At 40.5% G+C, this 20,627-nt stretch overlaps 1 protein-coding gene across 1 annotated transcript; it reads right to left on the bottom strand.

Moving 5' to 3' along the window:
* Positions 1–1,856: 1,856 nt before the first annotated feature.
* GPR176 (G protein-coupled receptor 176) lies at positions 1,857–16,851 on the bottom strand. The gene is made up of 3 exons (XM_078864245.1): positions 16,256–16,851; positions 3,754–4,009; positions 1,857–3,051 (listed from the first exon to the last, which is right to left on the bottom strand). Exons 1-3 carry the CDS (start codon positions 16,566–16,568, stop codon positions 1,935–1,937), a joined length of 1,686 nt encoding a protein of 561 aa, XP_078720371.1. The 5' UTR covers positions 16,569–16,851; the 3' UTR covers positions 1,857–1,934.
* Positions 16,852–20,627: the final 3,776 nt, after the last annotated feature.

Raw genomic sequence — 20,627 nt, 5'->3', positions numbered from 1 at the left:
TCCAGTTTTTTCCCCCGCAGATAAAGGGTAAAATCGCAGATAACCTCACGGATATTATTATCCATGGCATTGGTCCACCACTTTGACACAGTTAATAGGAGTTCTCTATATTGCATGAATATGATCAAATTTGAGTATGTATTCTTGTTCATTGTTTTTACAGGCTAAATATTGCAAACCGCACAAATAGCTGAAATAACAAGTTCCGACAGCATTTTGTTTATACAAATTTAATCATTTGTCGACAACTCATTCGTATACAATTTACATTGTGGATGAAAGTTACACAGTACTAATTTGCCAGTGTTAAAAAAGATCAAATATGACAATAGCTGGGATTGTTTAAAAAAAAATGTATGCACAACAGTTCAGCATCTGAGATATCTCCCTTAAATGTGCGATGACAGTAGATGTACTCTGTTAATCATCATGTTCTATTCGCTGCTGAATGAAGACCCCCCATCCCTCACGGTCTTGCGATGGCACAATGCATGTGCGGATGTCTTTGCTCCATCTCTGTGGTGGTCATCCTCTCAGACATGCTCCCTGCTTGGCTACCATTTAATCACCATTCTCATCCGTGTTCTATCATCCCTTTTTGTGATGTGTCCTACCCAAGCCCACTTTATGACTTCAAAATGATGTCTCTCATTTGTATTTGGTCCCTGATTCATGTGTTCCTATTCTGTCTCTCATTGCAATTCCCACCATGCATTTCTCTATACTTGTGTAATTTTCAACTTTTGTTCCATTTGCTTTGTCATTGACTATGTTTCCAATCCATATGTCATATCAGGTGATGCATTGAGTGAAAACTATCCTCAATAGGCAAATTGGTATTGCTTTATATTATCAAATGTAGTTTTGCAAAAGCACTACAACCTGCTTTTTCCTTCCCTATTTTATTAATAATTTTGAGCCTGGTCTGCCTTTGATAATTTCACTAGATATATACACTTCTGTTTGGTTCCAGTTGTGTCCCTACAACTCGTATTATTTTGTTCAATTAACCTGTGCGTAACTTTCGTTTTTTGTTATATATCTAATATTTATCTTTAGACCCCCTTTTTTTCAGCCTTCTTTGAAAGTTCTTCAATCCTTTTTTGTGGTATTTACTGCTGGTTGTAAAAGTGAGTATGTCACCAGTGGTGGTTAACACTTTCACTCTTTATCATTACAATTAAATTCACAGATAACAATACAACATTAAAGTAGAAACTTTATTGTGATAATGAATTTGTCCATTTGAAGAAAAAACTGTCGCTATTTCCCAGTAAGGATTACAATTTTAAATCATATTTTTATTTCACATATCCAAGCGCCAACTACCATTCACTATGTCGTAATGTGTTAATGTGACTAAAATGAACATTACTTACATATTCATCTATATGTGCGACTTTGCCATTCGTCCATGATGCACTTTGTAAAATTATACACCGTTTTGTGGATAATTATTTTAAATAACTCTTCGCTTTTATGGGTTGTGATTTCACAATATTTGATGCGTGGAGTTTTACTGCAACGATTGTGGATATGACAAAAATAACGAAGTCCAAAATGTCTATAAATGCCTTGTATTCAATCTTGGATAGCAAATGATGATACAACTACATGTTGGCACCTTACTATATGAATGGAATCTCTACTAGATTATTTATTTATATTAAGTTTTAGATTTATTATAACATGTTGTGTTTCACAGACATTTCCAAATATTGATCCATTCAAATGTGTGCCACTTAATATTAACACATTTCACAGCTTATCCAGTTATGTATTTTTTGTAAAGAGCCACACAAAGAGGTCCACGTAAGATGTAAGTTGACAAATAAACGTTCACGATTGACTTAGCAAACAAGGTACATTTGTATTAACAAATTATGGACAGTTCTTCTTGTAAACAAATAGCTGGACGTGTACATAGCTGTCTGTTACAGGTCGAGATCCGTAAGATCACTGACTTTGTTGTTCCTGTTTATTTTCCTTTCACATTTCTGTCTGTAGTCCTTGTTCTCCGACTGAATGAGCTCCTCCGGCGTGTTGCCCAGAGGTGGCAGAAGCCGTTTTTTGCTGCCCCTATTCTCCGCAAGCCACTGCGGGGGCAATTCAAATGGCCCGAAACCAAACTGCGCCTTCAGAGAGGAAGTCTCTGCATTCGTTGTGCCGGGCAATGGGTCCTTCGACTCTTGGTCGTACAAAACTGGTGAAGCCTCCAAATCCGACATGAGCATCTTCTGGTTTGCACCTTCCACCTTGGTACTTCCACCAGTGTGGTTTCCCACGAGAGGACCGGCCTCCCTGTCGTCTTCCTCGCTGCGCTTGAAAATCTCCTGCTGCCCGATCTGAAACATCTCCAGCAGCTGACTGCCCGAGCGCAGGGCACATGGCTCCTGGGCAGCCTCGCCCAACGGCACCGTGTCAGCTCCCACGGTGTTGCGACGGCTGTAGCGCCGCTGCAGTTGTGCCAGGGAGACGAGGATCCCCTTGCGGATGGGCTTGTTGGCGCCAAGGTAGAGCAGCGGGTTCACCAAGAGGGGCAATTTGGGGAACCAAATGGCCGTGAGCAACAAGGCCTCTGGGAGGTCCTGGCTGTCCACCACTGTCCGGTACACCTCCAGGATAAAGTATGGCAGCATGCACACCAAGAACACGGCGATCATGAGCAGCAGCATCGTCTGCAGCTCCGCCTCTCTCTGCGACAGGTAGGGGATTGAGATTGTGTTTTGTGGAGTCCGGAGGGCTGCGATGATGACCTTCTTTTTCTGGCTAGCACTGAGCGCACGGCGGATCATAATCATGCACGTGAATGTGACCACAATGGGCAGCAGCACCGTGGTGGCGTGGTAGATGATGGTGTAGATCAGCTGGGCTGGGGACGGCCTCTGTGAACTCTGCTGGCACGAGGTGGCACTGAACAGGTCGATGGTGTAGCTCATTCCAAACACGGGAAAGCTCGCGACCATCGCGTGTAGCCACACATAGACAACCAAGTCTCGGGCTTTGTTCTCCGATATCTTCCTTTCCAGAGGGTACAGCACAGAGTAGTACCTGCAAGATATATTAAATAATTGGTGTAAACACATGCTATCGATGAGCAGATTTCAATATAAGCACTTGGTAATTTGTGGAGTCAATTGTCATGCAATATAGAAATCTCTAAATAATCAAATCACTAAAACCCAAAGTGCCAACGCTGATAAATAATATTTCATTAAAGATACAGAAACTAAGTACTCACCTACAGCGTATGAAATATGCATACTCTCATCTGATATAACACATGCTCAATTTAAAAGAAAATACATTTGCAATTATGAATGTAAGAAAGTGCCTGATATGACGACACGTGCATTTAAATATGAACAACTCACTTGCATGAAGGCTCCATACTGTATTTATTTCAGCATGCCAATCATCATAACTAATAAACATTTATAATTTGCATGCCAAATCCAAAACAAAACACTAATAAACCTTAGACAAAAATAAGCAGCCAAACAAATATGCCAAAGGTTGCCCCTTTGACCTGTTCCATGAAATCAGACCCTATGAATTCCCAAGATTTACGAATGCTCTTTAATTAAGACGATGAACAGAATAAATTACGTTGAATTCACGTTACCATTATTAACCCCATAGAGGAGTAAACATTTCTACAAAATCACTAAGCCCTGCACACATCTGCAGCGACAGCCTAGCCCTCTGGGCTTACAGGCATCTGCCTGTGATTGGTAAGTTGTGGAGAGGCACCTGTCGATCGCGATCAGTCCGAAGGAGAGTACAAGGGCAGAGCAGAAGAGGCGGTGTGCAAACTTCAGTCCTCGGCAGAGGACGGGCAGATTGGCTAGCCAGGGGCAGCATTGCGGGTGGCAGCTGAGGAGTAGATCAGGGGGCATGCATGCCAGACCGGCACCAAGTCCGGCACCCGCCAGGTTCTGCAGGAATCGGCTCGTCACCGACTTAAACATGGCTGTCCGTCGTGTCGACCACAGCACCAGCAGGTTACCTGTGGAAAGAAGAATCAGAGTAGCAAACGCTTGAATCATAAAATAGCAACCGTTTCTGAGTCGAATCAACTAGCAGTTCGAATGCTGCCTGCGTGTGATACAATGTTGATGTTGCCCTCGTGTAATGGTTAGTAGACCGAGCTTGCTATCCAGCAGTGGCCAGTTACATCTCTCAGGGCGGCTGTTAAAATAATTAGGCATTTTTCATAAAACACCCACCTCTGTCGACCGAGCAGTATAAATGAGTACACCGCATAAAGTAAATCGGTAGGTCATGTGAAGTGGGGCTAGACTATGGTTACTCTTACCTCTTCCAAGAAGTCTGGCCAGCATGCAAAAGTAGACCAAATACCATTTAGAGGGTATAGTAATAGGTTTTTACCCTGTACGCCTTTTGGCGTCATCTGGTCCAACACCAATGGAGGCTAGGCTCTAAGAAAAGCTGTCTCGGGTGTGGACCAATCAACTTCAAGGCAGAGAGGCAACAGGACGGTTGGCAGGGGGTGGGGAGTTGCAGACACAGATGCAGCAAAGGAGAAAGAGCGATCTCCCACTGAATGGAGGGTCCCTTTAGGGCTTTAATTCCATGTCTTATTCGTAAAAGAGACTTTAACATCAATACACTATCCCTGGCCCCAGATATTTACAAGTACTGTTTGTATAATGCCCGGGTAAAATATTTTGAGAAAATTTACCAAAAATATTTTGAGAAAATGGTACTAGTTGTTAATGTAGCAACGTTTCGAATAGTTTTGAACTTAAACCATCACACCACTCGTGTCGCTGTACAGAAAGGAGGCTTTCGTGAAGAGTAGGCAGATGAAGAGGCAAAAAATAGTGAAGTTCTTCAGTGGAGATGACAGTCAACATTTTTTTATCAAACGTGGACTGCAAAGTGTTCCAATGCAGCTAGCATGGACATCCTTCAAATAAATGTTGGTTTTAAAGCTTTTACCAATCATCCCCTCCAAAACAAATAGTTAAAGCCTTCTCAAGACCATTGTGGGGCAGTGTTACAACAACACTTATTTGCATTGCACGTTGTAAAAATCGGAACGAATATTCCATACCAAGATGTTTTTTTTTCTTTATTAAAACACAGTGTGTTCACCACCTATTCCTCCACGCATGCATTTTTCAACAGTACATCTGCTGTTTTGGCAGGGTGTGAATCTGTCTTCTTGTGCTCTAAGCCTAATGTCGTGCTGTGTGCATACATCGATCAATTATGCATCACATTCATAAGCTGAATTGCTCATCATGTGCGCTGGTCCTTATGTCAGCGGCAGTGACGAGTGCTTCTAATTTATTGTTCATGATCTGCTGCTGGGTCTGCATGTCAATCAATGGTACCACGCATTTAATGTTTTTTTTTTTCCCATCCGCTGTGGGATCTGGCAGAAGATAGCGTTGGCGAGATGTCATGGCATCAACAGCTTTGGCCATGATGACATTGTCATCTCTCTTGTTCATCACGTGCCTCAGCTCCACAGGTCACTTGATGGTGTCACGTGTTCAATGGTTATTCACAAAAGCAGAATCGGTGATTAAAAAAATCTAAATTTTAATAGTATGATATTTCAAAACGTATGTATTTAGCATAGTTTGACTGTGCCCCTTAATAATTGATAATAGATTTTGGTCTTGAATATTCATATTTTGCACGTGTGAAACCTCTTTTAATCCGAAGTGTAAATGTATGATGTTATGAGACCGTATAATTTAATTGTATTTTACTTTACATTTTATTTCAAATGCACTTCAGCATGCATTTGAAATTAAATCCTTTCTCGGAGCAAAATGTAAATATTGCTCAAACAGTGTACACGTTTTTTTCCTCTCAAATCAGTCGACACCAAAATCTGTCTGCTGACGTCTGCTGCTGTCCAGTGCTAAATGACGTTACACAAATTCATCTTCTGCTGCCCAGTGCTGTCTGATGTTCATTGCTGCCCACTATTTCTAGTTGCTGCCTGAAGTTTACCAATGCCGTCTGTTTCCTGCTGCTGCTCACTGCGTCCTGCTGTTTTTGTCGGCGTCTGTGGCACTTATAATGCATAAACCCTGGCATGAGACGGTGCCACGGTGATGCACACTGGCCATGATGAGGCCTTGAGCAGTGCATGTAATGTATTCAAAATATTGCATACACCATCATGAAAATCCTAATCATGCAAGACATTGTAATTGACCTCAGGTATAAGCTTCAGTTGCATTGGTTAATTTGTTTTGAACACTTTCCAAGTATTATTAAAAGCATTGCTGCATAATCTCTGTTTGTCAATAATGGGGCAGGCATGATGACTCTTGTCAGAGTAATCCAATGTAACCAAAGATGCAGCATATATGTTGCTTATAGGGACTCAGCCGATTGAAAATCGACCAAATTGTCAAGTTGGCTAAGTTCAAATTGCATAAGTACATCAATTCCCAAACTTGGGCAAGGCAATACAATAACAGCAAAGACAGTCCCAGACCACATCAAGACAACATAGTCCCTAAAATAAAAGTGCACATTAAAATTGAACATGGATGTATCGGTACAAAGTAACGTCTGTTTTTGAAGATCAAACTAATTAAGAGTATTGCATATATATATTGAACTTCTCTTGTACCGTACATAGCCAACCGTGTAAATCGGACGTGCATGGAATTGTCTCGTAAATCTATTTTCGGAAAATATTGCATTTAAAAAGGTATTGCTTGGGTTGACATGAAATTTTTAATTTGTCAAAATGCAGCTTGCCCTTAGCACCTTGAGATGACTCTATTGCTACGATTCAGTCACCTGTCAAAGGTGTGTAATGAAGCCACCTGTAACAGCATCCAATAAAGTCACAGCACAACGTGGTCAACAGAGCAGTTGACAGAAGTGTGTGGGGGTGGGGGGGTAATTTTCACCCTGCCAGCATAGCACGTTTCACAACAGCTTTCAGAGTTCACTTTCTGCTGAATAGGATGGACATTTCAATTTATAAAGAAGCCAACTGGAGAACGACACATTATAGGTGGTCTGATGAGAAGTATGCCGGTAACTTTGGGTTCACATCAGTGCGCTGGCACGGCTAACGTCCTTGGTTCAAATCCAGGCAGCCACCACAGATTATCCCGGGGAGCCACCAGAGTTCTGAAGTGTAAGTGAGTTGATGGTCTAAGCCTGGCCACCAAAGACTACAAATAAAAACACAAACCCACTACATTGAATATTGCTATTTATCTTAACTTGGGTGCATTACATATTTGACTGCCTTTCTCTGTAGTATGGCATGTGGTAAGGTGCTTCCGATTAGCGTGTGATATGACGCAGGGTGACGCATTGCTCTGGGAGAGTTCTGAATATGATACTTCGTCCCACGAATTGATGCCAGTCGTGTGATTTGAATAAAATGCGGGGGAAACACAAAAATATTACGATAAGACTCGATTTGACTCCAGTGCTCCAGCCTGGTTGACAATAATATTCAATGTCGAATAGCAATATGGTGCTTATTACATTAGGCTGCATCCACACCTTGCAATTTATGTTGAAGCAACTCCCCTTAAAACGACCTTCAGTAATTTGGCTCACAATTGCTTTCTAAATTTACTGAAGGCATGTAATAGGCTGTTTAAGTCTGAAAGGAGTAACATTAATGCCTCTAGCTTGTGCTTGGAAATACAGTAAATGTATGTTGCAACCTTATGTGTTTCACAGTTGAAGCTCTTCCCCTTGAACTCCTCACTTAACAATCTTATCTATTCCAAGTAGAGATAATTAAACGGGAGTATCTGCAGCTAGCTATTCCCTAGGAATGTGTTTATTTAATTTCTATATTGATCCTGGCACTGTATTGATTTAAAAATTCACAAATCTAGTTATTTTACAATAACATAAGCCCATCTCAATGCAACTAAAACGAAGTAAGCAGAGATGTGATATTTTAAAGAAATGTCATTCCTGTAATGATTTTCATCGCTTGCAATGTCATGTGTCTCAATCCACAGCAAAATTCTAAAGAATAACTTCTGAAAATAAAGCGCAGTATATATTTCACCCCTCCTCTCTTCATATTTATCATTGATTACAGAACAATATTTGTTTTGGCACATATCGACTGACTTAAAATTGCAAAAAATATTTCCCAATATAGAACATTTTACAGCCGTAGTGTGTTGTCAATATTTTAGCCGCATATTTGTTATTCTATAGTCCATCAATGCTTTGATATTTGATACAATTGAGCATTTCCTCCGATGCTTACACAGATTGAATCATATTAATTGTTTTCAATATCCAGAGAAAAGTTGTGTTTTGGCAGAAAGTGTTAGTATGCGTTTGTGTTGCCACATGTTTTATCAGACAAAACCAAAAAATAACGGTTCATAGAGTGAAATCATGACAATTATTAGTAGACACAAGACAGGACCACAAACAGCCATTGTTTACAGATGCCTGTGAAACCAAGTACAGTGCAGACATATGATTGTATGTATATAATTTTGTGTCTTGGCTGAAACCACTGGGACCTTTTTACCTTCCTTCTAAAATAGAAAAAACCAATGCACCTTCAGGCAACATAATTCACTCCCAGTTGTAGCGTTGTTTGTATATGTAAAAAACAGTAACACCTTGAAATTAACAAAAACATATGTTGCTGTAAATGTTATTTAGCCTTTATATTTGTGAACGTTATATGTCAATTTGATATTTCATATTTAAATATGGTGCTACATCTGGCCACCGTGCAGAAATAATTATGATTTCACACCACATGCTCCCTTGTGAAATCGAAAAAAACACTCCCACACCCACCACTATCAAATTACCCATCTCACATTATTCCTTATTTCATTCACAAATTAATCCCGGCATTAAAATGTATTTATTTTGGATTTTATTTTTGAGCATAAAGGCATCACTAATAAAGAGCAGCATGTCACACACATTACACTTGGTGCCATCAAACGAATACTTAATAACAATACCAGTGCTTAAGCCATGCATATACAAGCATGGGGCTACAGTATTTCAATACTAAAGGGTAAAAATAAAACTGCATTTGAATGTTACTCAGTTACACAGTGAAATGTCTACGTCACAGTACATGTATATCAACTACCGTTTTATAGTTTTTATTGTAAATGTATTGTGAATTAATGTTTACTATTTGTTCTTTAATATTACATGTTTTATTTGGTTTATGATTTTAGATATTTTGATAATTTGTTTACATGTTTACTATATTGCTGTTTGTCCCAAGTTTCCCTTGAAAAATAGACTTTTAGTATCAAGGGAATTCACCTGGTTTCAACGAAGGACACACACATTCAATTTCAACTTAATACTATAACATTGCCTATGACCAAATCTCCCAGAATGTACCCAATCGCAAGCAGGGCTGAGATTAAATGGGTGATCACCATACAAAAACAGGTTGTCATAGGGCTTCTGGGCTAAGTTGTGGGCAGTAGAGGGTGAACCAGAAAGACTTCATCACAATTCTGGCAAATCACCTGATGAAGCTGGTTTTATCATCAGTGAAACGTCGTACTAAAATTGTAAATGTTGTGGGTTTACTGTCCAACACACAAGCGGTGTGCTGAAGTAGTCACTAATTGGCACGTTTTGTTTACGTTACAAACCTTACTAACTGGCTGTGCCGGGTGGTGGTGGGTTAAGGACACATTTATATTTACACGATCTAACCATGAAAAAAAAAAACTTAATTATGGATACTATTGGTTGCGTAAGCCTACGGGTTAAAGCCATGTCTCTACCCCCATAGTTGTGCTCCCCACCTTCACCAACCCGCACTGACCAACATGGTGAACTTTGATCAAACCACGCCTACAACATGCACAGCACTGCAAGTCCCTCATCCAACAGCAGACTGACAAAAAGGCTGTACATGTAGTATAACAACAGTATTTTCAATCAATAAAACTTTTTAATCTAGCGCCCTTCACAATAAAATTGTTACAGAACACTTCACAGGTACGCATACCATTACATTAATACATTTTGGGTTACACAATATATTAGAAAAACGTATACACGTGAAGCAAACTGATGGGAAAAAAGAATGGGCACTGAATTGCCATATTTGTCCAATCACTGTAAAGCGAGGTTGCAAACACGGTATTTGATTCTGGATTTACTGTGTGTGTATATAGCTTATTTTTTATAAAAATGCCTACAGTGACATGAAGCGGCTACTCAATCAGCTTAGTGGATTCTCAAATCATCTCGAGTAACATGCTTCTTGGTGTGCAGACACAGTGGAATCATTCACGGTTAATTGACTGGAAGTGCGCCAAGGAGAGAAGCACTAACATGCTAACCTGCTTCAAACTGGGCCTGAGAGCCGCAATGCAAATGGAAACAAACGTAAAACCCATTTTGTTTACCAGAAAAATATATTTTGTTTCATGGTTCAGCTTTTCGACGCAGCTTTCATTTGTAAATAGACGACTTTTACCATAAGTACATTACCTATTTGAATCCCAGGCAACATGTTTTACCTTATATAAATGGCAATTTATGTGTATTTACAAAAATATTTTTTAAACGTGGGTTACATTGCATTCAATTAGTAACCATAGACACAATCAGTGGAGAGTGGCAAGGCACTGCAAAGTGGACATCTTTACATCTGTTGCCAAGCAACCAAATTGTAATAAGTGCATTCAGAACTGAGTTCGTGAGTTACATGCAAAGCTGTGGTCACATGCCTTGGGTGCTGTATGACAAAGTCAATACTTCTGAATGGGATGAACAATACAAATGCAATGCAAATAACATATGGCATATACTACTTTTCGTTTTGTTTTTTTTACATGGAAATGCATTTACTCATTGGGCCGGTGAACGTTAACTACAGCATCTGTTCAAATGAGACTGTGACCTCTCTTGGGACACCACGATTGGTGATCATGCAGTAACACTTGGCTGGGTCAATATGAGGGTTTTAATGGGTTCCAGACTCACTATAGGAGAATATTCCTTTTTGCATGGCACGACAAAAGAGCTTACGGCTCTCATTAATGAATATAAATCATATATAATTCTCTCAAGTGTGCGTTGTTAATATATGAAAATTATCCATCTTCACTTTCCAGAAGTTTACAGTATTATATTCATAGCCACGTAACTTGTTTTTATTTGCCACTGAAATTGTTTGTTTCATGAATATTAAAGTGTGCAATGGGTGCTGCTAAAATACTCAGCACTGCAGGTGCACAAATTTATGAATATCCTGGACATGGTGTTTCATTTGTCATTTCAAAAAGAGGTTATGCTAAAAACTACGTTGTTATTGAACCTTGATTTAACACACAGTTGACAAAGCATTTGAAAATATGGCACTGCGTTTTAAAGTTAAATTATCGCCAAATATCAAAGCCATATAGATATGCACAACTAACAGTCTTATTCACCTAAATATGTAAAAAGGACAAAAGCTATATTCACTAAACTGAATAAAGCATAATTTACACAACTTAGCCATAGGGTAACTTAAGAAAGAAAAAATCTATCTCTGGGAAATTGAATTACATTTTCAGAAAAACACAGTATATAATTTATACAAGAGGATAGCAGCAAGCCACATATATTATTTTTGATAAGCAATGTACTGTTGACATGACATCTGTACAACAATATACATTTATTAAATACTATCTGTTGATAAAGGATGTATTATTACATGATGTATTTTTTTCTGAGCGCATGCCTCTTCCTCAATAACGACTTCTTTATGGGGTTGTGAGGCAATTAACATTGTCAAGCTATTGCATATTCTTGGGTCTTTCGGTAAAGTTACGTAGATAGGTTATTTTCTTTGAACCTATCTACGTGACTTTACCGAAAGACCCAAAGAATATGAATTCCTGCAGTCACGGAAGCTTTAAGTCAAGATTTAGGCTATTGCATATTCTTAAAATTAGACTCTGGCCTCATACACATTGCTGTGTTCATGGCCATTGGCAATTAATCGTATCAATGTCGTTTTTGAGCACATACTCACCAAATAACTACGGAGCAAAAAAACCTGATTGTGTTCCTTCGCTCCCATCCCAGCCTATGCATCAACATTACAGGATTTTGCATATATATGAAAAACAAAGCACGGTGCATTTTGTCGTGCCACTTAATACAGAACAGCCATCTAACATTCCATTTGGTTTCCATTGCCTTCTCCATGCTGTGTTCGAATAGAATAGGCTAAAGCATATAATTTAAGTGGTGGCTCTAAAATCTTCTTTTCAATTGGAAAGCATCATGCATGTCAGGGAGATGGGCAGCAAGGTAAGACGAGGTGTATGGATACAAGAGATGCTACCTAGGACGTGACTGCACCAAAACAAAACCAGTGAACATTGCGAATTCCAGCAGACATTCTCAGGGAACACACAAATTAGGCACTGCCTCAATTGCCTGACCCAATTATCCCCGCTATCAATATCGTTATTGTTATCGTGGACCTGTTACGTAAATAGCAATACATTATTCTAAAAATAAAATCCAATAATTGTACTCATCCCAAAGTCCGCCCTGCACTGCTTTTATTAAGAATGTGATCGATGAATTATCTGACTCCTGCAAATTAACACCACAGAGGAATAATCAACTAGGTTGCAGAGATGTGCCTTGCATCAGATACACCTGCTAGTGGGTGTAATATAATTTGTTATATATTCAATATCCCGAGTTCCCTTTACAACCTCCAGCAAATATCCCCACTCAAACAGTGAATAGCACAATCCCAACGACATTAAGACGCATATGGGAGGGTACTACTTTGCTATGGTGTTTTGCAGAGGATATTGGGAGAATATCTTAATTTTATTAAAAAAGCTTTACAAAAAAATGGGTTACCTTGAATTTCTCCACGTCAAAATATGTTTTAGTCAATGATCCCAATTGGCATTTTTGGTTTACTATATTTAGCAAGTAAATTCAGGCCCAGTTTGAACCCTGAGGGTCTCATAAGCAGAGTTGGGTTGGTTAAATACTGTTTGGGTTGTCAAATGTTATTGGAAAAGCACTCGATTTGCAAGATGGGTCCCTATTGTTTACAAAAACGAGGGTAATTTGAGGTAACTATAATAGGATGAATTACACGTCAAATACAGCTTTGCTCCAATTATAAATAACGTAAATAACCTTCCTTCCTACGTATAAAAATGATGTTTCCCTCAAATAAATGAATGTAATTAATATATTGTTTTTAAAATAATATGTTTGGCTATTATAACTAGAAGATACACTAAATACACCGGCATACGCGATGTTTATATGACAGTAATTAAAATAGCACGGCTACCTATCTCTCCCAGGCAAATGCGATGATTTCTTAGACAACGGTTTGTGGATCAATGAACGCTGGGCAGAGCTCACACGCTCAATGCCGCACAATGAGCCGCACTTGATGGGAGGTTTTCAGCACCACAAAAGTTGACAGCGCCGCTCTATTCAAAATCAGCTACGCTCCGCCTTACTTGGCGTTTTAACATTAAATCCGACTTCACATGTTTTATTTCAACACATTGTGCGATTTGTGAAGATCCAAAATGCCAACAAGCACTGACATATTAAAAAAATATATAAACACTCAACACCTTGGCCAATAGCACTGCCCTAAAAGGAAAACAATACTGTAATAGGCGACGTTTCAGGCAACGGCTCTTCATCGTGGCAGACAACAGATATAACAAGCACTGGCTTGCTGCGTAGAAAAAGTGCTTTACAAAAACTGTCACGTTGTGTGTGTGTATATACTATATTTATGCTGCACTGAGGCCAAGGACGCCCTCACGTCTCGCTGTGTGTGTGGAAATTCGACGAGATGGCTCCGTTAATAAGCGGGTGGGAGTGATTGAGAGGAGAGAATAGCCTCGTGTCACGTCCACACGTCCACTTTGGTTTCATGTGGAATCACCGCTGACCGGCTGATGTCGACGTTTTTTCTTCATCTTCTTCTATTGTACTGCGGCACTGGCTATATGCATGATTAAATTTGCTCTACACCGATTTGAACCCAGGATCAAAGGGTACCTGTATATGTATTCATACGATCATGTGTGCATCATAATAGTGTGCCATCAGCCATGTTCAATCCACTGATTGATGCAGACATCTGCGCGTTATTACTCGGGACCAATGCCAATTCCACACACCATATCAAATCTAAACCACACGCGCGATTCCATTACGCACGATTGCATTTAATACACACAGGCACGTGCATATATGCCGTACCGTGATTATCAAGTACTAAACGCATATAAGCCACCATTTAATTGATAGGCGTATTCACCTAGCATGTGAACATCCCGTCCTATAAAGTGCCGTTTAATCGTTACGGTTCCATTCATTAAAGTAATATTTGTGCCTTGATTGTACAGTAATGTATTGTATATTATGTCTATAATTTGCTGTCTAGTCTATACCATCCATCTGTACTGGCCATACTTCATAATGTGTACTGTCTCCTATATAGTATGAGAACTCTGTATACCGTCTACTGTATGTATTTGTACGATCTGTACTGTCTCGATTGTGCTCTCTGCAGTGTGTGCCATCTGTACTGACTACACTCTTGGTTTGTGTTCTTTGACACGTACTGCCTTGTTTGTACGATCCGTGCTCCCTGTACCCTCTAAATATTGTATGATATCGATGTTCTCTCTACTTTGCACAGTCTCGTCTGTATTGTGTCGTCAGAACTGTTTTTTTGTCCCTTTTGTCTTCCCCCCCCCGTCCGTTCGTACATGAACACAAAAGGGTAATTAACGAAAAATTTACATAACTTCATACCAATCTATTTCTACACGCACTATCGGACTCAAGTATCGCGACCCGAACAATCTATTAGGATCGATTGTTACACGCCTAAAATATTAAGTAATGATACAAACACACACAGGACTACCCCATACATTCGCACACGAAAACAAACATTTATTTCCTATGCAACAGTATGATTTATGTCTGCGTACAATTTATTACACATGATAAATTAATATTAGCGAAGGAGTTGTGATCCCATTGCAGTTGCATTAGTAGTAAACATACACGCACACATATATAGAGTACACACTTAATGTTAGCCTAGGAGCAAATCATCCCATATGCGCCCTGATCTTATTACAACTCCGAAGCTAAGCAGGTTTTCAGCCTGGTTAGTGCTCGGGATGGACGACCACCAAGCATAAAACTGGCTTTGTAGGTAATGTCGACTACTGCAGGGCTACATTGTCAGCAGACGGCAGCGGAGCAACATCTATTGTTGTGCTGTACTGTTGTCCAACGTCTATGCTACTCATCTTCCTCTACCCTTACTGACCAGCGTGAAGTATGGTCGAATAACGCTGGGGCAGACCTCATCCAACAGTGGATTGTCAGAGTCCACACATGCAGTGTTGTGTTCAGCCTGTGTCAGTGTTAATCTCGTGGCTCTACATCTGCCCGCATGAAAATATGCCTTGCAACATTATTCAACAAATCAGTTTAAGCCATTCGCAAAAACGTAATTAGTTTTTGCGATGCATACTGTACAGTATTTAAAATTCAAGACATTTAAAATCAGGTATCCACTTAACACCCACGTGGTCTCAATGAGCTCTTGTTTCTTAGTCATGAAGGTCAAATAGAAAAATATGTGGTGAGAATACTTCGTATACAATATGCGTGTATAGTTGCAGTCCCTACGACGAAATCATCAGATCTCAAACTAAGCTGAGCATTGTAGGACTCGGGCTGCTGCAAGGTGGCCAGGAGATGCCAGTACAGCCATGGATTCTTGGATCCATCTGTGCCGAGTTGTTGGCATTACACTTACTTGTATAGCGCATCGTGGGTTCTCCCACATGCACAAATACTTATCAATGGAGCTGCTCACCATTCATGCTAATGCAGTTCCGTGTTGAATAATGTGTAGAACAATTCGTATCCAGTGCTGTTTCATTATTCCAAGATAAATAAATAAAGCCTCCCCCCACGCCATATCAATCACGTGCAATGGGGGTGTGGCAGGGAATTCGCCATACTTCACCACGCTGGTCAATGCGGATTGGGGGGCAGAACCGGTTCAGACTCTCACTCCGCCACTGATGTTCGCCGCGAATAGGAATCTCACTCACTCGGGTCGCCGCGGGGGTTCATAGCGCAGTCCGCTAACCACTACGCCACCACTCCACCAGTTATTCCTATATACGAAACACACCGTCCACATCATCACCACCACCACCACCAGCAGCGTTACCTATGATAGAGCCGGCCAGGATCACGACCTGCACCCCCGTAGCGAAGTCTCGGTAGTGCTGCATCTGCCAGTCCAGCATGGCCAAGGTGCCCCCTGGATCGGTCGTATTGTCCGGTGGCAACCCTCTTCCAGCGGCCAGCGAGGCTGGAGTTGGGCCACCACCACCTCCTCCTCCTCCTATTCCTCCTCCTGCACCGCCACGTCCACCGCCACCGCCGTTGTCCGGGTCACCCTGGGGCCCTGAGCTCCTGGCTTCCGACACGGAGAGGATGGGCAGCTGCCCGTCCGTAGCTAACGCGTACGGCACGTCCATTGCGACACCGTTGCTCAAGGGAGACGTGTCTGTGTGTGTGGAAATATAAGAAGATGTGTGTGTGGATGAATATATAGAGAGACAGCCCTATGTGTGCGTGCGTGAAAGTGGCAGAGATGGAGTAGATGGGGACCCCTGTATTTAGAGAGATGAAGAGACGGAGACCCGATGCTAATTCCCCATCAACACTCTCTCGCTCTCTCTCTCTCATATACCTCAGTGCTACCCTCTCCTCGCCCCAACCATCCTCCCTCGTCCCTCCTCCTCCGATTATTCAACGTGATGCCTGCACCACGGCATTCGAATGCGCATGTTGCCTAGAAACCCCCTGCTGGCGACTGCGTGCGAGAGAGAGAGAGAAGCCCCCTGTAAAATAGGAAACGTTTCCACGTTACCGTTCACAATGTACGTACGAGATGCGCTATAAATACAACTAGGAGCTGACAATGATTCATAATCAACGTCTTTGGGTTAGATCGCGTTATTTATAAATGTGTCGTAACCCTCCACCACCCGACACGGCCAATCAGCAAAAAAGTGTCACGTTTACAAAAAGACAAATAGTTCACTGCTATAGCCCACCGGTGTGTTGAAACGTGAAACCACAACATTTACAATGTTTGAGTAGTACGACGTTTCGCTGGTAATTGCATCCAGCATCATCGGGCAATTCGCCAGAATGGTGAGGCTCTGCTCTTGCTCTCGGTCTTAAAATGATGGCCTCTGTCGGATTTCTATCGGTATTAGCGTCACACTCTTATGATATTTTCTCCATTGAGTTGTATAAAATATTCTCATATCTGGCTTTCACAACAATGAAAACCCCCATTTGCATCAATCCAAGACAAGAAACAGTAAAAAAATAACCCGTAAAAACAACGTTTTTCAATATAAATCCTTTATATGCGTGGCGGCTAGAGTCCTCTCGTCCTCTGGCTTGAGATGGCTGCCACCTATGGGTCAGATGATTGCCTGCCACCGTTAAGCAATTGGTAATTAAATATTAAAAAATTCCTAAAAAGTGTAACATTTTGGAAAAAAATTTCACGAAAATTCATTGTCACGCACAACGAGTCTGTGTGGAAAATGTCAGCTCGATTGGATCACGGGAAGTGGGTTAAAAAACGACCGAAAGATTTGCACGGTCGCAAGCATGCAAGCAAGCAAGTGAACTTAATATAAAGGATTTAACAAGTAAACCCGTAAAAACAAAGTTTTTCACTATAAATCCTTTATATGCGTGGCGGCTAGAGTCCTCTCGTCCTCTGGCTTGAGATGGCTGCCACCTATGGGTCAGATGATTGCCTGCCACCGTTAAGCAATTGGTAATTAAATATTAAAAAATTCCTAAAAAGTGTAACATTTTGGAAAAAATTTTCACGAAAATTCATTGTCACGCACAACGAGTCTGTGTGGAAAATGTCAGCTCGATTGGATCACGGGAAGTGGGTTAAAAAACGACCGAAAGATTTGCACGGTCGCAAGCATGCAAGCAAGCAAGTGAACTTAATATAAAGGATTTAACAAGTAAACCCGTAAAAACAAAGTTTTTCACTATAAATCCTTTATATGCGTGGCAGCGAACTTAATATAAAGGATTAAAAAATATATTCGCCTGTGGAGGACGCAGGGATCGATCCCGCGACCTTTGGCATGGAAAGCAAAGGCGCTACCAACTGCGCTACTCCGCCACGGCCTGTGGAGGGGTTACGCTCTGGGCTCTTATACTGTGACGTTCAGCCAAAGCGATGAATGAGTTATATTTGAATATATGTAAAAAAAAAAAAATTTTGCCTAAAAGTATACAATTTTGGGAATTTTTTTTCACGAACATGAATTGTCTGTCACAACGAGTCTGTGTGGAAAATGTCAGCTCGATTGGATCACGGGAAGTGGGTTAAAAAACGAGCGAAAGATTTGCACGGTCCTAAGCAAGCAAGCAAGCACGCAAGCAAGCAAGCACGCAAGCAAGCAAGCAAGCACGCAAGCAAGCAAGCACGCAAGCAAGCAAGCACGCAAGCAAGCAAGCAAGCGAACTTAATATAAAGGATTTAAAAAGTAATTACCTCACAATATTCGTGACCCAAAGTTGACAATTTTCCTTAAACGTGTATCACCCATCATAAGCTCCAAATACTAGTTTTCATAGCTATAGCTTGAAAAATAGTATATGTTGGAGAGGGGGGGGGGGCACTATTTGATTACATAATCTGATGTCACATTTGGATTCATCTCATAGAAAACCTCCAGCCTCAAAGTACCCATTTCAATCGAGCTATATTCAAGAGCAAACATCTTCACAAGTATTGCCAATCCCCCTCACCCCTCAATTAAATTTTTGGGATCCAAAATAAATAAGTACAATATTTGTATTTATTTGTGCTAAATGTACGTGAGCTTCATGCCCCTTCGAGTACACAGTTTACGGGTCAGGCATTCGCAATACAGTATATACCATGTATTAGATATGTATTTTGTATGGCAGCTGATAGTGATGAGTGTGGTGAGATTTGTTTTTATTTGCGCTTATAGAAACATTTCCACGTTTTAATATGTTGAGGTTGTCTGTCACATCGTAGATATAAGCAGGGCTGCTCTCATACAGCTTATGAAAGCAAGCTTATCAGTCGTGTGTAATTGTATATCTAAGAGAGCAGAGAATGCCCTCTTAGATATAACAACAGCGTGCCCCACTTGGTAAGAATGCATTACATCTTGAATTGAATACGGTGATGATAAAATTACCGAACAGTACAATCACGGTTTAAAGCGACACGGTAGCAGATCAGTGCATGTAACAAAAACACATCGTTTGTTTCATTTTATAGATGATGTCTGCAGAATGTCGAGTGTGTGGAAGCTTAGCACGATGCAAGTGGGATGGAGGCACAATGTACGTACTATGTTGAACTTCTTTCGCACCGTACGCAGCCAACCATGCAAACCGGAGATGCGGGGGATGTACAGGAAACTAAACACAAAACGCAGTTCGAAAAAAATTCGTTTTCAATCGGGATTGGAAGATCTTGACAGAACATTTAAATTTTAATAATGTTCAATGTGTTGATGTGAACCCAGCATTTTGATAAAGTTTGGGATCTTTTCCCCGCATAAAGCACTGGTGTCAGACAATTTGATGGATGATACGCTGATAGTCACACTCACGATTTGGCCGTATACACTACAAATCCCTTAATCTTTCAGCTGACAGCACACAAACGGCTGTACATTCTACAGGATCATCCCTGCCACTAATGTACAGCGCTTTATCAATTTATTGCTGGATGAAGACCACTCCGCACATTTCAGCCATGGAGGGATGTTTGATTTTACTTAACCACACTTATATTCTTGGTTCTTTCGGTAAAGTCACGTAGAAGGGAAATAATATTTTTTATTATTTTATTATTTCCCTTCTACGTGACTTTACCGAAAGAACCAAGAATATGAATCCCTGCAGTCACGAAAGCTTTAAATCAAAATTTAACCACACTTGTCAATGTAGGTTGGTAAAGGGGGTGCCGATCATCTTTTCAGATATTGCCCACCACTGGTGTCAGCTGTGGCTGGGAATACAATTCATGTCGCCGGGTTCATAGTACAATTGCATTATGATAAAAAATATATACGATACAACTATTTTGAGATCTATTTTTGACAATCTTATTGTGGTTGTGGACATAACAGATGGCTCTTCACAATGGCAGACGCAATTTTCAGCCTCCATTCCTTTACCATTGTCAACAGTCTCCCTGAAATTATAATTGACGTGGACAATATTTTGGGTATATGAAGATACGTGCGAATTCATGTGTTTACCCCTGACAGATCATGCATATCAAGTGGCAATTGCGAACCGATCATAGCAACAAAACTCACGTTCAGTGATTCACAACTTAGAGCTCACTGACTTAATATGAGTGAATATCTATGGTGAATATTTGGAAAAGGAAAAGTCATTGATCTATGTTTAAAGGAACAGTTACCACCATAAAATGTCGGATTAATATAAGGATGTTGTGGAAACGATTATTTGTATCTTCTTAAAATGTCTCAATT

This window comes from Lampetra fluviatilis, chromosome 18 (genome assembly GCF_964198595.1).
Source record: "Lampetra fluviatilis chromosome 18, kcLamFluv1.1, whole genome shotgun sequence".
Taxonomy (NCBI): domain Eukaryota; kingdom Metazoa; phylum Chordata; class Hyperoartia; order Petromyzontiformes; family Petromyzontidae; genus Lampetra; species Lampetra fluviatilis.
This window is presented reverse-complemented; position numbering and strand designations above follow the sequence as displayed.